Source organism: Ischnura elegans, chromosome 6 (genome assembly GCF_921293095.1).
Source record: "Ischnura elegans chromosome 6, ioIscEleg1.1, whole genome shotgun sequence".
NCBI lineage: Eukaryota > Metazoa > Arthropoda > Insecta > Odonata > Coenagrionidae > Ischnura > Ischnura elegans.
The window spans coordinates 50,306,603-50,326,973 of NC_060251.1; the positions used below are offsets into that span (position 1 = coordinate 50,306,603).

A 20,371-nucleotide genomic window follows, 5' to 3' on the forward strand; every position below is an offset into this window, starting at 1 on the left:
TGTTACAGATTGAGAGGAACCACAAAAAGGCCTGTAATGATTTAAGAACACAGCTGCCAAGTCTTAGACCCATCCTTCACCCAGTCCAATTAGGTAGTTGAAAATTGAAAGGGAAAATAGAGACATTTTATGTCCCAGCGAGTTCATGAACACGAGAATCAGATATCCTAATATCCAGGGCAATCATTTGCTCTCTCAGTTGAAAAAGTAATCTCTGTGAGCTCAAATCAATGCTCGCTCTGTGAGCTCGATTATATGCTCTGCATTGATTGATTATATATGAAAGTTTTACAAATAAGTGAGTCATACTGTAAATAATTTTGATTTAAAATTGAATACATATAACAAATAAAATGACTTCCCTGATTTTTAATGCATGACAACCAATGCCAAGATTTTTATTCTCAATCCTCTAAGGAAATGTGTCGATTAAGTCTCTATAGTTTAAAAATCAAGGGAAAAGGCTTCACCACGTCTTACAGAATTTTAATGAACAGCTGTAAGTATAAATGACCAAATTTTTGGCTTTCAACAAATAAGAGGTACAACACACAAGATTGGTCCAAAAGAACTGCTTTTTCTACATGAAATCATAAAATACTTTTCAGTAGCTATGAGTAACTATACTGAAGAAATTAATATTACTATCTACTTTGTTTTCATCAGTAAAAAGACTAAAATCCAATTCCATTTCTCATCAGCAATAGAGTGGGGTTATAAAAAATGATGAGTCCTTAGAAGTATATTTATACATAGGATATAGGTACAATAAAAAGGAGTATTATTGCTACATAAAATTTATTAAGATAACCAAAATTCATTATCAATATAACACAAATAGGTACAGAGAAAAATGCAATATTTGTCCCCAAGGCACTAATCAGTTAAAACAAAATTCTCCAGCAAAACATTAAAATAGAAAATACAACATGAAATAAAATTCTGTATGCATGTTTAAAAAAAACACACTGCTTTGCAAAAATGCATTCATTCATTAATGTCCATTTTAATTGAGATTATCCTTGGGCATAATCAGAAGCATAAATATATCATGATTCTCTCACACTAAATCCGCATATACATCATAAAACCAGTGATTCATATCACTAAAAAATAGATAGATCCTTAAAAATTATATACAATCAGTTATACTTAAGAGTCAAAAATAACGTGTTCTTAAAATGACACACTTGCCACTTCACCAAAAAACTGGACTTATCTTTAAAATTAAAACATAAAACAAGGATTTTGCTCGGCAATTAACTCAAATAAAATATTAATATTTCTAAAGCAGGAAATGTTCTCAAATATCACATCTAGCCATCACCCAACACATAATCATATGCACTACTTAAAACATTCTCTCAAAGAAAACACATTCACATCCACGTCCTTCCATTCCCATCTTCTTTTCTTCAATCTATTCCAACTTCTAAGGTCCTCTTGACAGTGCCTGATGAAGTAACGTAATTGTTTGATATTAATTTCAGCAGAGGAAACTTGAGCAAAGAATGTTTACCCATCAAAACATTAATTCCTGACTGTACTGACGATTTAAGCCGCTTGTGCATCAAAAATTATGCATTAGAAATATTTCATCCTCATTCCTCATCAGAAAAAGCTGTATTTTATCTGACTATAAATAATTGAATAATCATGTATGTGACTTGACACTTTTGAAAAATATAGTAACATTATCTTCATAAATACAGGAGACTCACGTTATTACGAAGTGCATGGGACCGAAAAACCGGAGGTTTGTAATAACATGTTACTGTGAACGTTTCTTTTAAGAATCGTCGGAAAAAAATTCTGCCAAGAAAGGAGCCAGAAGGGACGATGAGCATGAAGGACACAGAGGAAGAATCACTTGTTTTGGTGGATCAAGCTTATTTCGGTGCACCTTATGCAGTTGACAACATTGTGAGACAAGGCAAGGGTGCGTTTGGGGGACAACAATTGGCTGTAAACCGTGCTGGCATAGGGTTATCCACCCCTCCTATTGTGCCGTCATCAGGCAACTCTCGCCGGCCGGACTGTATGAAAGGCATTGAGAAATACGGTTATCCTACTAAATACAACAATGCATCACAATCGTGCTCTAACTCATAATGTTACAAACTGATCTAGCTGGGTGTGTGACGCAGCCGGAGTCGAAAAAAATCGCTCCTCGCATCAAGGAAGAACAAGCAAAATGCTGAACAGTCCCTAAATTCACACCGGATTCAATGATACTTTGTTCAGATTGTGCCCACAGTGAGAGTTCCTCTAAGCCACACCACGTAGCATCAGCCAAATCGGAAGGCGCCAAATTCAAAATTTGAAAATTTTGAATGCTCGCATCTTTGAAAGTTTGTAAATTGAATGTGCATAGGAAGAGGACTAACTGTACATCCAATTTACGAGCGGTTATGAGTGGGTCACCATGACTCCACAGGAATGAAGATTTTTATATGATGTTGCACGTACACTGAATAAAGAACCATAATTGACAATCTTGGGTACAGTACACGAGAAGTACTAAAATGCAGCAAGATTATTAAAACTTAGCGTAGTGAATATCCACCTAAATGACATTGTTTATGAGTGGAACTTCGTAATAAATTTCATTTTATAACCACTGGGACCGGGACTGAGGTTTGTAATTTTGTAAAAACGAAAATTTCATAATAACGTTTCTTCTACTATAGCTTGGATAGGCCTTTTCGTCGGGATCAACGATTTGCTTCGTAATAACGTTTTTCGTGTTAACGAGAGTCTACTGTATAACACTGCTGAATTTTTCACACACTCCAAAAATAGTACAGAAATTATATTTCATTGTCATTCATTTATGCTATTAATCACGTACAAATACTTAAGAGCTAAGTCATCCGACGTTAGATGAAAAACTATGAATTTACCTCGAAATAAGTCCCTCAAAATTAAATACTGCTACCCTTTTCCATACCATTCTACCCAGCTACCCCTTAAGTTCAAACAAGTGATGCCATTTGGCATGAGCCATTTTAATGCACATTCTAACAAAAATTAACAGAGGAACAGTAAAAGTAAGTTCAGATAATGAGACTTATTTGGCCATTAATTTCTCTCAAATCTTTTTAAGTTTGAAATAATTATCAATCTAAATGACGACAAATGAAATTTATTTATTTATAACTGCTCTAGCACATATTCAGTTCTTAAAACCATGATAACCCTCTCGGATCATAACAGCCTAATACATTTTTGTAACATGAGCTCATTAAACACCAATTATTGATGCCTAACTGAAGAATATACGGTAGCACACTTTAAAATACAGAAGACCCCTGCTTTTCAGTACCATAACATCTCCGTTGATTGTGCACCCGCTTTTTTAAATTTCAAATTTCCTGTTTATGTTTCCACTTGCACAATATGTAATGATGTAATTCTACACCTTAATTGTGATTTGCTAACACACATTTTTTATACAACAACATTTACAATTGCTGATACTCCACACTGATCCCTCATCTATGAATTATGAAGATTCAACAATTGATGGATAATAGCTTTCCTGTTTGTCTTACATGACTGATTATTATCACAAAACGAGGGACCATTGAACATTTTTTAATGTTTGAAATTTGAATTCCAAGCTAACTGCAGTTGCCAGAATTCAAAAGGAAATTGCCTTCATATGACAATGCAGGCAAGGCAGAGACCAATTAAAGCATCTGGTGAATTTTTTTTCCAACTTTTAATAAATAATACCATAAGCATTAGAGCTGTATATAAATTAAAGCTAGAGTTTAATCATTATTATGTCAATTGAAGAGAATTTTAGGGATTAAGATGTGAAATGCTACTGATCAAACTTATTAACACTAAAAACCCCCCTGGCAAAATTAGTGCCATAATAAATGAATTTATCTACCCTACCACGACAATGTTCCTCCTTACAAACAAAAATTATCAAAATATTTTTCAATCCAAGGAATATTAGTCAATATCCATAAGGCAAAAAATAATATCCACCATCTAGAACTAAATGGAAATTCCGACTTAGCTGGAATACTTTCTGCATCTAGTATCACATTCAAATTTGTAGATGGATATATATCCTAGCATTAACTGCATAACCAGCAGCTCTAAGATAAGTGTAATATTAATGGTTCAATTTGTAATTCCATTTACAACTAGTTTCAGGAGTAAACTTATTTATCTCAGAAAGTTTCCAAATCAAATAAAAAGCAGGTTAAATGAGCCTTAGTTAAAAATTGTACCACATACCTTCTTCTCGTTCTCTCCACACTCATTACAGCTGTTCTAGGATTCAATCCACTCCATGAATTTACTGCTTTTCCTGCTTCATTGTTCCCACTTCTTCCAGTAGAGCCTTGATTTCATCCGGCATCTTGCCTTCATCCAGTTCTTTGCCCCACTGTTTGTACTGGAGGAGTAAAAAAGAAATTATTACTCCAACATTCAATATGACCTTACATTTAGAACTTAAAATTATAATAGCAATATCTTGGTCCATGCACATACAGAATCTTCTTCAACTGAATAATGGATAAGTTGTTAACATGGGATGCAAAGCTGTAATACAACTTAACCCTTTTATTGCCAGCCCATTTCCGTTGAGGTGTGCAAAGACTGCCAAGGCTATTATCCAAAAGTTTGCAAGATTTCAGTTTTTAAGTTTTATTAGTACTTAATTTTATTGAATGCATACAGATTTTTTCCAATTCTAAAGATACATTTCGAGCATAGAACCATAAATGAGTTATGGGACAGTATCTTTACTGGACTTTAATCTGGACCAAAAATTGGCAAATTGCTTAGGATTTTAATTAAAAAATTGATTATCGTACACAGACTTTCGATTAAATCAAAGTTTACTACAAAAGATCACTTTTTCCTTCGAAAAATCATCACAATTTGATTCTACTCGATTGAATTTTTGAATTTAGGCTTGCTACAGCATTTGAATTTTGCCGTCTTACTTTGCATAGTTTGATTCCCTTTAATGAAGCCTTATTTTTCATCAATAAGGAGTTGAAATCTAAGCATGCATTTGCCGTAAATAGTGATACTAAAAGACAGTAAATACTGCTTCAGAATGGCAGTGTAAGGGGATGTTTGATTTGAATGAGAGTGACTATGAGGTGATAAAAATACCTATAGCACCATTTAGAACATGAATCGATTTTCAAAAAAAGTAGGGTGAACATTCAGCCATTTTACAAGCTTCCTTTCACGTGGGAAAAATGCTACATCAGTCTCCTGTGAAGCTATAGTAAAGATCTCAGAATTGAGACAATTTGTTGAAACATGGACAACTTGGTACATAATACATGAAATATTACTATTACTTTGGGTTCTTGAGCAATCTTTCTTGCTGTTGATGAACTGTTGGATTTATTGAAAATACACATTGTTTAGGCAAGTTTCCTCAGTGAAAGAGATTCGATGAAAACATATCTCACTGAATTGAAGGCTTTCTTGGGGCTATCACATTTAGTCGGAGTGCAAAAATTGAACAATAAAATGTTTTTATCTTTGTAAGGTAGAAAATGGAGATACTAGTAAAGATAATGGAGTCTTAGTGAAATAGAACCTAGAATATAACTAAGAACTTTGCAGTTCTCAAAAAAGCGTTTGATGGGCAGGGGTGCCGACCTACAAAAAATATTGGGGGGGCCCAAACCGGGGATCTTGCACCAGGAAATTTTATAAGTAATGAGTTTTAGGTTTTTAAGCATTTTAAAAGAGTCATATGATCAACATTAGAACCCTGATAACTCAAATCTCGGTATCTGGACACTCCGAGGAAAATTGACAAGCCTGGCACATTTTTTCATCACACCCATAGTGAATTTTTGAGGGAGCTCGGGCCCCCTCAGGCCCCATGGAGTCGGCACCACTGTTGATGGGATATATTTGTTAAATCTAATGAACATTCCTATAAATAATAAGGTATATTTAGTGGCAAAGCATGACATTCAAGATAAGCCATCAAATGCACGGCTGGTGGACCAATTCCAGGGTCCATTTTTTTGTGAAATTTAACCAGCGTGGATAAAACAACTCTTCAAAATCGTGAGGTCAATGTGAGAGCCCTGCATGGCTCTAGAGCCAAAGGCCCCAGTTCGGGAAGTCCTGGGCTCTTTTAGCGACCTCTATTTTCCTTGGACCAGGAATGTGAACTGCAAAATGAAAAAACACACGAGATCCCTGAAGTAGTTATAGCCCGTATACCTCTTTTCTTGCACTCACCAACCTTAATTATCAAGATAATTCAGAAATGGGGCCCCATCTTGCTCCCTTTTTGGTTTAGCTTTAATATTTTAACTCTAACACCGTGTGCTTCACAGCTTCATGCTCTTTTTTTGCCCCTTAGGGACCATCAACCATGTCGTTGCCAGGGCCCTTGAGTAACCAGTCCATTCCAGCACTTTGACTGCTGAGGTATGAGACATAGCTGTCCACCATCCCTGTGCTGTACTTGAAATTTGATATATAGGGTGTCCTTTCCATGCATCCAAAATGATTTTCCTAAATACTAATTATTTTCATATATGGAGGTACTACATGAACGAATTTTTATTGTAAGTCAAGATGGCAGGATGGCCAGGCAAAGAATGGCCATTTTTCGATTTTTTTTAACAGAATGACCCCTATGTTATTGAGCATTTTCCTTAATTACTTATGAAACACCATAAACCCATAGACTCAAAGACCACATTAATTTTTCCTCATAAAAAACTAAGAGACAGTAAGCTAATCTCACCTTTTCTAACTCCTTCCGCAGGGCAAAAACAGCCTTTTCTCGGTCAGCCACCAATTCCTCCAAGTATTGGTAACGTAACTTCTTTCTTGCTCTACATTCCCTGGCACTTTGCCTGCTTCTTTCTACAACAGAGATCAGGAAAATCAGCAACACCACAGAGTAGGATAAATAATTTTAAAAAAAATTAGCAACTCGCGGGAAATAAGTTAAAAAAATTTTCTTTAACCCTATCCAAATTAGTTTTACTACTATAAAAATTATTATTCAAACTGTTGCAATAATTTTCTTTTAAATGGAAAAAAATTATAAACCCTAAAGATGAACAACTATCACAATTACTACCTTCTGGAGAAATATGATACATATTTTCTGAATAGACCTCTTAAATCATAACATGAATAAGAATCCCACCTATATAGTAGAAAGACTATTAAGGGATGAAAAAAATACATCCATCATAAAACAATTTAAAAAAGCAAAGAAAAATCCTCATACATAATAAACTATAAAGCTGATACACTGATGCTAATAGGAGATTATAACAAAAAAAATTCAAAAAGTATGAGGAATTGTGAGAGACAATTGAATGGGCCAAGGTAAAAAAGAGATATGTATTCATGAGAAAAAAAAACAATTAATTCCTCAAAAAGATGATTTGGAAGCAGATAAAATAGATGAAATGATAAGAAAAGAACCATAGAGGGAAAATCCATACAACTCCAAGAGACAGTATAGGAAAGGGCTCCCTGTGTACAAAGTTAAGCTAATTATGTACTCTCAATTAGAATAGAACATAAGGCCAAAGATAAAACACTACTCTGCTAAGTACACAGCATTAAAATGTAAAGTATAGGAGCACAACCAGACTACATTAACTACACAGGGATAAAATACTAATGGAAACAATTAACTATTCCAAAAATTGAATCTAAGTAGATGTCTACAAAAGAAATGAGATTTAAAAATGACAATTAACATGTAAAATACATGTTGCTCTTATTTTCAAACCCATGATTAAAAGAAATAGATTTGAACTGAAGATGACAGTTGAACAGCATCAACAAAGGATAATAAAGCATGCAATATGAATTGATAAAAATTATTTCATCACTGAAGATGGCAAGAATTTGGACAGCAACAAAATTACTTTCTGAAAGCTTCCCAATGGATTATCAAAATTGTGAGGAAAATTTTGGCATCCTTTTGGACAAATTTAAAAACACAGGGTGAATTAAGACAGTCAACAAAGGAGAAGTTGAAGGAAATAAGTATAGGGTAAGACCCTGGATGAGGTGCGTACATGAAGAAAATGATACATTACTCAAAACAAGACATGTGAAAGAAAAATAAACGTACCATTAGAAGAATGAAGGATTTTTCCCAAAAACCTATTCTTAACCAGTGGTGAAGCGAGGGGGATAAAACCCCCTCACAGAGCTCAGAGAATTTTTTAAGTTTAATACATTTTACTAAATTAGATTGATATTACTAATAGAATAGTGTAAGGATTAATAAAATATCCCTCAGAAAGCCGTAAAACTCACCATTTTGAACCATGTATGTTAAAATTCCGCAATTTATTAATCCAGCACCTACTTCTTATCCTGGTGGGTATTCCATACCCCCACACACACCGGTATTAGTTGCACCTAAACCCCCCCAGCCTTAATTCCTAGCTGCACCCCTGTTCTTAACAACCCCTACATATTTAGTTGGTGATCAAAATAAATTAAAATCCAATCAGTCCGTATGGGGTGAACAACAAGCATATAGAATAAGAATCTCAAATAAAAGCAACAGAGGAAAAATTGGGATACTTCATTGTACAACATTCATTCCCAACATGGAGAATATCATTTTAAGGCACCTACAATCAAGTTTAAATAAAAAAAGTGAAAAACATCAGTTAAAATGTACAGACAAATATACACAACTATTAGCTCATGGCTAATCTGGGAAGTAGCCTTGATTGAACAAAATATGGTGAGGTGGATGGTTCCACACAGCCATGAACAAGTTCAGAGTGCATTGTGAATTTTAAATATCTCCCGAATACAAGTCCAACTTCATTTTTTCAAGTCAAAAAGGGATCATTGTGACCAGTTGGGTCTGAATCAGACTGAACTCATTAGAAAAAGGGAGCTGATTGATAAATCTACGACAGGAGACCAGCTGATCAAGTCTCTTGGATAAAGCTAGTTGTTCAGGGCTTAATCCCGTGGATTCTAACGTACTAATAAATAAGAGGTTAGTGGCAATTTTCCACAAAAAATTTAATTTCACAAAAAGCTCCAATATATTTGGTATAACTTGGATTTTCTATGCAGAGAAAGCTCAAACTTGACTGAGGGGAGGATCCCATTAATTGGTATTGTTCAGCATGTGGAGCTGACACAGACCACAGCAATGAACATGACCCATGGTGAATGTGTCCAATAAAATAAGGATACTTTAAAACTAAAACAAATAAAATGTGGCAAAACTCATAACATGCCCTGGAAATATTATAACCTTGGATCCCCATATTCACAACTTCATATTAATTTGCATGAACTGGTTTCATTTATTCATTCGGTGAGATCAATTTGTTCATACAAATAATTAGATCTCTTTTGTAGCATCCAAAAAGCGAGGTATTTATTCTATATTGGTGGTTGTTTTTGGGAATTGCTGCGTAGGTAACATTTTTCTTACTCAACGTTTCACTCCTCCTACTGGGAGCGTTATCAAGAGATTACTTGTTATTTATTCTATACTTAGAATCTTTTCTAGTTCAAGCTGATACAACTAAAATATATTAATACATCAACAGTAGGTTTATAAAATGGATATGAAATACCCTCTTGCTACACAAGAATGGAAATAACAAGTAGATAGTTTACCCTAAGTAGTGGCATAGCCAGGTTTTTGAAATTTGGGGGTTTGCCGGAGATTTTGGGACCTATCGCGGGTGTATGGAAAACACACCAGGGCAAATGGGGGTCCTCCCCTGGAAAATCTAGGGATTTTTGATGCTGAAAATGTGATCTTTAAGACTCAAAAACAGTAATTTTATACGAGTATTCATTATTATTTATCGAGGCCATCTTACTCGTTTTTGGCACCTCTTAAGGCCTGTACACGATACATTAACACGTACGAGTTAATGTACGTTTGTGTGAATGATTTTTGTGGACCGGAACGGAACACGTATGAATGCATGAACCAAATTAAAACTGGTTCTATTTTCTGTGCATGCATTCGCACAAGTTGGGTGGTTACACGGTGCATTTTGGCGTTCATTCTCGCGTTCATACATTTAGACATTAACCCGTACGTGTTAATGAACCGTGTAAACAGGCCTTTGGGCTCAAGGGGGGATGTGGGTTGTAACCTAGAAAACCCCCTGTGGCTACGCCACTGACCCTAGGCATACTACAATAAGAACTCCCACAATAAGTTTGCAGAGGGAGAAAGAGTTAATCCAAGGCAACACCATGCATGAAAAACCAAGCATTTATCACAAAATGAATGGATCATTCAAGCAATTTTCTACTCACCAAGTTTTGCCTTCATGTCAACCTTATCTGGCTTCCTACCCGGCTTCCGACCTCTCTTCCCCCCCTCCTTCCTATCTCCTCTGGATCCGTCCTGAGATACATGAAAAATGCAACATTAATGTATACATCATACAAACAATTCACACAACTATAATTCTCAAAATGGATCATTTAACTCTAAAGGTCGTTTTACACGGGACACGGAATTGCGCAGGTTAGAGCTGCATCAATTTCTAAAATGGCGTGGAATTGCGAGAATGCATGAACGAAATTAGAACAGGGGCTATTTTGCAGTCTCGCATCCACGCATTCTCGCATGTGTTCTAGCAATTCACCGCTTTACACGACGCAATTTTGATTGCGCCTTCGCACGTACGTCAGATTGCGCAATTCCGTGTAAAACGGCCTTAAGGCTAAGTGGCATTTGACAGTAAAATTGAGAATTTTAAATATTTTGATTGCATTTTAAATTACATTAATTTGAGAATAATCAGCATCACCAGAGATAACAGTTAAAATGGAAATTTTATAGTAATAACAGAGCACTTCCTGCTGAATGGTAACCGCAGAAATGTAGCAATATACATGAAAATGTTGTTAACATTAAGAAACTATGTCCATTCACTAAATATAAGCGGAAGCTGAAGTCCTACGCCTATTTAAGCAAATAAGGGAGTAAAATTTTACGCTTCTTCGCCAATCCGCGAAATATTAAATAATTTTTTTCCTTGAACAATCAAATCGGAAGATAATGCGTTTCAATCAGACAGCTTTTCCAAAATAAAACAGACGTTGCGTATCTCAGACAATGAGTGCATCAATTGCGCTCATAACATTACATTGAAATAAAGACACCGCACTTTCGAACGTGCATCAACTGCGTCATTTTTTTACACTTAGGACAGCTTTTCTACCTTCATAGCTCTTTTTGCAACCATAATTCCACTTTTCTTTCACTTTTTTCGCCTTTAAGAAAATCATCAAGCCATTCATGAAGAAGACGCACATGGGGATTGAATGTCTCAGTGAACAAATAGAGGATCTAAACCATTATTTCCGAGTGTTGAATGAAGGCCTGGAACTTAACTGGCAATCTCAAAAGCTTCCAATCTCCACCATCAACGAAATTATTAACATAATGTGAGATTTTCGACATCACCGACAAATTTTGAAGAATTAAACGACAGGCGCATTAACTGCGGTAATAGAAAAACACAAACAACATATTCCGACAACTTGAACGAGAAAAGATGAGCCGCAAATTCTGCGATGCTTAACCTATCTTGGATTCAACCTTATCTCACGCGTTACCCCGGGTCCATAGCGATTTTTCGTTATGCAATTCGTAAAAAAATGCATCGGTTGAGTATCACCGCCATGCGTGATAGCTCGGAGAGAAAGCTATGGAGAGTTGGTATACTTCTAAGCGATTTACAGTTACCGCTCCGCGTAATAGCCAGGGTGACCGGGCAGCGCAAAGCGAGCGCGGAGAAGCGGAAAGCTCGACGCTTGGCTTCGGAGGGGGAAGCATCCATCCAATGCTGCGAAACGAACACGTACAGCGTAAAACCGAGACTTAACGAACTAAACAGGCCAGGATAATAATACTTGCTGAAGGCCGGTTTAAACTTCACATTACGCTCAGGTGATGGTGAAAATGAGATAAGAATTTACCCCGACACATTTATACATAATCATCAATTAGAGTAAGTCCTCCCATGAATATTAAAAATTTACTTCCAGTATAAATACTTACCACTATGAGTCGCTTATCACTAATCATTAATGACAACATGAGCCCACGCAGAAAGATAAATAATACACCACCCAACCGGAGCGCATACAGTTTAACCTACGCGCCAAAAGAACACTTCGGACTACATGCGTACGTGCCAAAAGGAGAAACGTTCATGAAGTACACCAGAAATATAACGGTGATATTGGACGATAGAGCAGATTATACTATACTCCACGGATATAACGAAAGTAACTTCGAAAGTGCGACGCACAACAACGCATTATCTTTTATTGAGAATATTGACGAAGAGGAAGGACCTTCGTATAACAAAAAAACTGGTAAAATCACACGTAGGGAAACTGATATACGCAATTATGACGAGAAAAAAACCTTCGGTAAGAATATCGAGAGAAAACACCACCGTAACCGACACTCAAAAACGGGATTTAAAAAAAACAAACCCTAATACGTACCAACACGAGAATCACTCATGAGGACCAGCAGAAGAGGTTGGGGAGAGGGAGGAGGAGAAGACCAGGGCAACATTTAAAGAAAAAAAGAAACTCAACCCCGCAACATAACAAGAATTCGACACCGGCAACATTACACAGCTTCTGTGGTGCGCGCTACGTTGCATCCACGAGAAACAGCACAGCTGATATTAAACAGAGCATACCGCGTCGCGTCGCGAGGGCTCGACGGCAAATTCTCATCGGGATGAGCGAGGACGCACACCGCCGAATTAAAATTGAAGCGTAGGAGCGAGGAGGACTGGGAGGGAACCGAGGTTGGACGGGGGATGTCGGACGCTCGGCAGGAGTACCAGACAAGACGGACACAGCTTTCCCTCTCTTTCGCAGTAGTCGGCTGCAGACGGCCTGGATCGCCGGGCCGGCAACACCAACTAAAAAAACCGCGTCGCGCACTCGCGGACGGCCTTCCAAACAATTCTCTGCGAACGGAGTCCAAACACGTAACTAACACTTCTTCGAAACAATCCCGAATGATGAGCAAAGCGAGATTTTATCGAACTTCTGGTGAGGGGGATACACAACACAACAGGGCCGGAACGCAGGTTTAGATTTGGAGATGTTTTTTCTTTCGAGAAGCCGGCAAAACTCAGAGCTCTAATACTTACCGACCGACCTCACCCTGCGCTGCCGCCAGACAGACGGGAGACAACTGCGCATGAAACGTAGAGGCGATCGCGCGGGGTGAGGGGGGGTAGGGGAAGGATAGGGAGAGGGGAGGCACGGGCTACATGAAGGGGAAGGGGGAGCGTGAGGGGAAGGGGAGAGGGAGAATAGATTGAAAATGGAGGGGGTTAGCGGAAAGAGTATTGTGAGGTCGAAGAAAACGCCAGTATCCACCTTCGACTGAAGAGGACCTCTTTTAGCCATCTTACTGCCACCTACTCGGAGTTGCACTGGCTAGAAATGCCAAAGATACCTACATATAATGAAACATCTTCGAGAAAAAAATTCTGTAGTCATTTCTCGGAATATCAACATGCTGTTTTTTATTTTTCTCTTATTTTATTTGTTTTTAACTGTACATTACATCTGAGAGGTACCGTGCAAACCACCACCAGGTTGTGTGGCTTGGGAACTGTATGATTAATGCTGATTTTTTATTCAAGATTTTGGCTGCTGCATAATTATTAATTTGAACAATTTACAACCTCAAAATCGATATTTCGGCACGTAGCATTTTCCGGTTGAGACGCGAAAGCAGATGTATCGGCCAGCGGCACTAAGAGGGTTGGAAGAGGAAAACGCAGATCATCACTAATAATTACACTGAGCAAATGCTTTTAAAAATTTCGTTACGAAATGTTCTACACATTATTAGACAAAATATGAATGCACAAAAATACTTCAAGCGTAGAAAAAAAATTTAAGCAAAAACCAAGACTGACTGAACGAAAAAAAATGCTGTCAAGACGGAGGAGAATTTAAAAAAACTTACTAACAGGAATTTAGTACCCTTGGAATCCCGCTGTTCGAGTCAAATTTCATAATAAGATCACTACGGCATTAGACGAAATCGATGAAGTAGAGAGGAAAATTAATTAGAGGAGTACATCATAGCTCAAAATCAGTTACGGCTCAGCCAAAAAGACGCCTTCTTGAAGTTCAGTAGAGATCACCAAAGGATCAAACAAAACATGAATCAACGCGGTGTAAACCCGGAAAACCATCACCAATCAACTAACCGCGGAAGCCTCCGTAATAATTTTATCACCAAAGGATAAAAAAAGAGGAAAATGAAAAATGATCGTGTTGTCACGTACTATCAGATATATCGATTTATCTATAGGTCCCTCATTCGATTAAGGCTCTCCAGTATATATGCTAAAATATAATTCTTTCAATAATATTCACAAAACAGAGACACAGACTAACACCTTCTCGAAGAATAGATCGAGTACTGCTCACGTAATCGGACCATCATTGCTCTTAACTTAGCCCAAGTGAATAATTTTATTTCTGAAAATTCAGGAATCTACGCATTTCAAATTCAAATAACGTCACCTAATGACAAGAGCACGACATCATTTTATGGAGTGAAGCTGGAGGTATGACGGACGACGAATAGTTGGTAAAAGCAAAATTATAATGATGAATACGCCACATTCTATTATGATCTTCGCCATCGATAGGTTCACAATTCATACGTCGTGCGATGCGCAAAGTAATAAGACTGTTACACTGAGCGATGAAGACACGCTGAATATAGTAACAAAGACAAGCGCGTAAAAAGGGTGAAACGCTGGGACGGAATTGATAGGTGAGAAGAAGGAGACGACTTTGAGAGGTCGAGAACAAATAGGAACGGATACGGGTGACACGAGGAGCACGAAGGTATATCACGCGGAGAAAAACTTCTGCATGGCTGGTCGGCAACCGGTCTACAAGTGACACAATACCCGGGCCGGCGGGTTTTGCGCCCCTGAGAACCCAGTCAAGTGCGTAATGCCGTCGCAGTGAGAAGGGAGTCCGACTCTTTTGGGCAGATTATTATCAGAGGAATGGAATGGACTTTCACCTCCTTTAACAATCAGGACGGTGATATCATACAGCTAAACAGCTTCGACAGAAGATGGTAGTTCCATCGACCATGGAAATGAAATATCTGCATCGATTCGGTAACAGCAGATATGATACAATCAGTGCCGGATTTTCCTACAGGCTAACTAGGCTTCAGCCTGGAGCCTCAAGATTAAGAGGGGCCTACATTCAAATAGTTTGCAAAATTAAAACTACACTATTCTAAAAAAATATCTTTCATTTAACATGTTGATATATAGCACAGTAATGATGTATTTCATTATCTCTCATAAACTTTACAAACTTAAAAATAGGAGATGAAAGTGCCTCATAAGAGGAATAGCCATGGGTCTCTTTTCATCTAGATCGGGCCCTGGATACAATCATCGTCAATTATGCAGGATCTGAAATCCGAAGGGCAGGTTCCCACGGCGATACTGAAAAAATAGGTCGTTTTGACAAAAACTTTGGTATAATGTTGCTATACCTTTCAAATCATGATGAAAATAAAAGTTAGGCTGGTCACCGGATTACTTTTTGAGTTATTAGCAAATGAATGGAGTAATTGAGGACAAATCATGTCATTTACATGAAGCCAATAATAGTTACATGATGCCAGCGATGCGGTCTGGCCAAATAACTGGAAAATGAGTTTGCTTAAAATATAAGAATTCAGTCATCCACATTTTCTGCACACTCATTATGATTTTATTCTAGGTCGATGTCTTCCATGATGGAAATTATTTTTTAATTACATATGCAAAACGTCATTTACATATAACCTACCTCCTAAATCTAGAGAGTTCTTTTTCAGGCTTAATCTCGCATAATTTTATCATGATAATAAACTATAAGTAACTGGTTATATTTTCAAAAAATATTTTAACATCGATAACTGGAGGCGCTGGCTGAATACAAAGGAGGCGCTGACTCCCAGTTGGTCAGAGAGATGAATCAGAAGACGTAACCCAATTCTTTTTTACGCAAAAAAACGCCCAGAGCGTTTTACTAGAGCAAAAATTTCGCGTGAGATAGCGAGATTTTCTTCGCCTATGGGCTACCGCGTAGCTACCCAAGGCACTCCGAGATAAGGCATCTCTTACCTTGATTCGGCGTCTCACGAAACACGCGACCTCAAAGAAAAACATACTATCCGCTACATTTTGAAACAAGCTTTAGAGTTTCAGAAGTAATAGATGCAGAAAAAAATTAAAACAGAGAAGAAATCATCGAAACACATGCCACACACTCACTTAAAAACGTCAGTGAGTGCACATGGAAGCTTACAGATGAGATAAACCTGCTTTCATTGTGACATAATCTGAAATTTAAGGTTCTTGAGATTACATTACAACCGTTATACATTTATCTACAGCTGAATGAAAGAGAAAATGAAAACAAGCATTGTATCTATTGGGCAGTTTTTTGGATATCATCCGCGAAGGAATTTCGAATTTATCGATGCCTAACCAACTATTTTACAGCTACGCCATGATGCCAACGTGCGCGATACTAGCAAACCTGCCCTTTGGATATCAAGAATCTAACGCCGGACAAATAATTAATCGACCAAAAAAAGTTCAAAGCACAATTTTTCCGCTGTAGGAGACCACTCTTGGAATGAAAAGGAACGTGCACTTCATTTTGAATATTCCACTGAACTCAAGACAAAGGAATGCTGGTCGCCCAAAAAGAGTCAACAAATATTAGACATTTGGAAGATATTATTCTACTAGCATATAATTAATGTATTATATTCTTTAATAACTTTTGACCATGCACTTCTCATATTCTCCAAAGACTCCTCGATGTTCATTTATCTTTGAGACGCAATATTTATCTCTTCAGTGGATACCTTTATGCCTGGTATCCCAACTCTAGCTGAAGCAATCAAAACAAAGGTATCAGTCGGTGTAAGGAGTCATAAATTTCCTCTAACAGATGAGATCCGCGACTTATGGTGAGATGACAGAACACGAGACAAGACCTTATAGAAGTAACGATTTCTAGCTTAAAATCAGCGCAAGGAAACAACTGAACATAAAGTCCTTTCTTAAATTTGAATTATTTTTTCGCTGAACATTCTGCTACATCCATAGGGGTACTCAACACCAACGCGATAGAAACCAGAATATTAAGTCACTCAGGACTGCTTGCTTTCAATATATTAAGGGCAATTTAAGAGATAAATTTATTTTGTACAGCTACTTTCCTCACAGTGGAGAACTTAATGATTAATTAGACAACCAAATCTCTGTTTAGTTCCACAAAATTTCATTAGTTGAACAATAATACAAATCTCTATCATAAAATTACTGTGATAAGCGAAACACGAATGGCTCATCAAATGAACTCAGAGGAATTAGCTTCTCTCACTCAGAGGAAGTAATACTTAGGTTATCTCATTTTACTCACAATAATTGTCATAATTTTCTTGATTAAATGGTTAAAAACTTTTAATTAATATAAGCCTTATGTGATTCAGTTTAAAACAAATGGCCAACCATAGCTTATCAAGCCCAGGAGACCGTGGAAGCATCACTAATGGTTAACGAAGCTGCCACGAAGAAGATGAGTTCACGAAGCTGCCACGGTCACCTGGGCTCAGCTCCGAGCCAATCACACCTCATGCGATAAAGACGCCTTGGTCCATCTACTACGCAGCTAGCGCACACCTGAAGGGAGCTGAAGAATTCGAGGACTCAGCCACTTGGTCGATAATCTACGACAGTGGCGTTGCCATAAAACCACTTACGACGTGAGAAAGTGAATTAGGAAGAATTATTTTATCATGAGCACATCAAATAAATCACGCATCAAATTTCACATGATGGCAAAAAAATTGAATGAAAATTTCAAATAATATTACAATATAAAAACTAATTTTAGTAAAAAAAACGTTTTTCTCGCGACAATTTTCCATTAACTTTGACGTATAAAAGGCGTATACCGTATCATTTGGACCAAATTGAATTTTGACCCTGGCCACATACCACGGCAAGGTGTGCCTCACGGTCAGTGATCTCATGTATCTGGGCGTTTTGCGTGTCTAAAGTGACGTAGCGCGACAAGTCTTTCGGTGCGCGACGGTCTTTACACTGAGTCGACGCCATAGAGCGCGACACTCCATGCCCAACTCCCCGCGAATCTTTCCTCAGGACTATTGCATAAAGACGACGTCATTAGCTTTCTCCAGCTACAAAACGCCTCCTTACTAACGCAATTCTCTCCTAATGCCGTTACTACTGCTCCCGCTCTCCGCCATGCTACTACTCGGGTATAATCTAATTGTTCCACCTACAACAGTGTATACCCAAGGGTGCTTTATTTAGACACTCTCTCCTCTTGAGTGAATAGCAATATTCTAAAAAAGAGTACCAATTTGTACGTATTAAAAATGAGATTTTTTTTCAAAATTTAGCAATACCTCCTCTCACATTTTTTTCCATCGAGTATGTTGACAAAAAAGTGTGAACTTCCTTCAGTCGGAGTGATATATATATTTCGGGTTACTCTTGATGCCTTAAAAATGCACCTTGTATTATAAGTCACCTACTTAATATCCAACGCTTATACATATGCATGCATGGTGATACCAAAAACTTCCACAAACTCTGAAATTCATGGTCACATAACATTCTTAAGGGGTATTATTCACGCGATTGCTCATTCTACGATAAGCATACATTAGAGCCCCCCTTAATAATTACTCACTCATAGATTGAGCCAAAAACCTACTGAAAAATAATTACTGGGCCAATGCTGCCGATGAGTTAAAGATAATATAGACATATCTCCCAATAATTACATGGTGGTGACTGCTTAAATTATTGTGCAAGCTGCTTGACACATGTTTTACAAATTAAACTTTCTCTACCTACGATTTACGGATTAATATACAATTACTACGGGGGCAAAAAGTACCCGATGAATTTTGACCACCATTAACGATTTTAGAGAGTAATCAGCTCCTTCTATGACGACATATTATTTTTTTGCACGGCGTGGGATATTAAACCATGACGCATCGACTTCCTTTTTTCAACATACAAGTTGGTGACCAGGACACAACTATGAAGAAGCTATAATTAGGAAACAAGTGAAACAATACTTTTCGGCAATCATTAATTTTCAGCGTTTACGTCGAGAAAGCTATAATTGAAATCACAGAAAGCGCCTTAGGAGTGAATAGCCATTGAGAAAAAATAGCATCTTGCGATTTGCCGCTGACATAGCTGTCCCAGCAGAGATATCAAGAATGATACCTGCCCACCCCGAGTGCGATTCGCACAGGTCGAATTGTTACTTTTGCCTCTGAAACGTTCATCAAAACATGGTAGCAATCTCAATAGGGTGGTTCCCTATTATTTTTTTATTGCCTACATCGAAAGATTATTACTCCTGGAGGGCGCATTTCACGCTCATAGATTTTCGAATGACGATATCTACTTTTCGCGATTAAACGAAAGGTGAAAAATTTCAAGCGCGCGAAAACGCGACGGCTATGGAGGAATGATGGGAAAAGTCCGTGCGACGTATTTCTGGTTCCCGCTGTCGCCCTGTGAGGTGACCTTGAGGCGAGGCTTGAGCGCTGATACGACACAGGTTGCTAGCACGTAGCAGAGTACCCTGCTAGCAAGTAGCGCTTGGCTTAAATGTGGATTATTACTACCTTATCAAACGAAGGAAACTTTCCGGCCTAAGACAATTTTAATGAGTGATCATTAAGAGATGTTTCCCTGAGCTCTGTGACTCATGCATGCATTGGTAATCTCAGACGATGTAAAACTCCTATCCTCTCATGTAGAAACTAGGTCCCTGTGACGTCACGTGGAGTGGTATCGCATGGGCGCCAATCTGGCCTTTTTTCAAATGAGGTTAAAATTGACCATTGCCATTCGTTTAAACTGGGATTTCTAAAACCAAATAATTTGTATATTATGAAAACCCAAGTGGCGGGTAACGAATAGCAATCAATGCATTTCGTTTTCTTTGACGAAGGAAACTACCCTATTGTTTTTAGAGGGCATAGTCTTATCCATGTTATCCTATGTAAGAGAGCGCTGAAGCAGAGATTGATTCGAGCAGACAAACCAGAGCCATCATCTGGTATTAGACCTGCTTTTACCAGATGATGCTCTTTGAGTGTTAATTATAAGGGCCATTAATAATTATAGAGGCCATTTAGTTATTTCAGGAAGAGTGTAATGAGGAAGCGTGCCTCCTGCTAAATACGTCTTTCATGGTGACGGATTATCCGGTTAAACTATACAATTATCTTGAA

General features: G+C 37.7%; 1 protein-coding gene across 2 annotated transcripts in view; it reads right to left on the reverse strand.

The window, feature by feature from the left end:
- Window positions 1-781: 781 nt before the first annotated feature.
- The window catches only part of LOC124160640 (REPTOR-binding partner), a 124,887-nt gene continuing 105,297 nt past the window's right edge, over window positions 782-20,371 (reverse strand). For both annotated transcript variants that reach the window (XM_046536553.1, XM_046536554.1), the window contains exons 2-5: window positions 10,300-10,390; window positions 6,761-6,882; window positions 4,258-4,417; window positions 782-1,453 (exon numbers count right to left, since the gene is read on the reverse strand). In XM_046536553.1, the coding sequence (XP_046392509.1) occupies window positions 4,319-4,417; window positions 6,761-6,882; window positions 10,300-10,390 (312 nt within the window). In that variant the 3' untranslated portion in view covers window positions 782-1,453; window positions 4,258-4,318. The remainder of the gene's footprint in view (window positions 1,454-4,257; window positions 4,418-6,760; window positions 6,883-10,299; window positions 10,391-20,371) is intronic.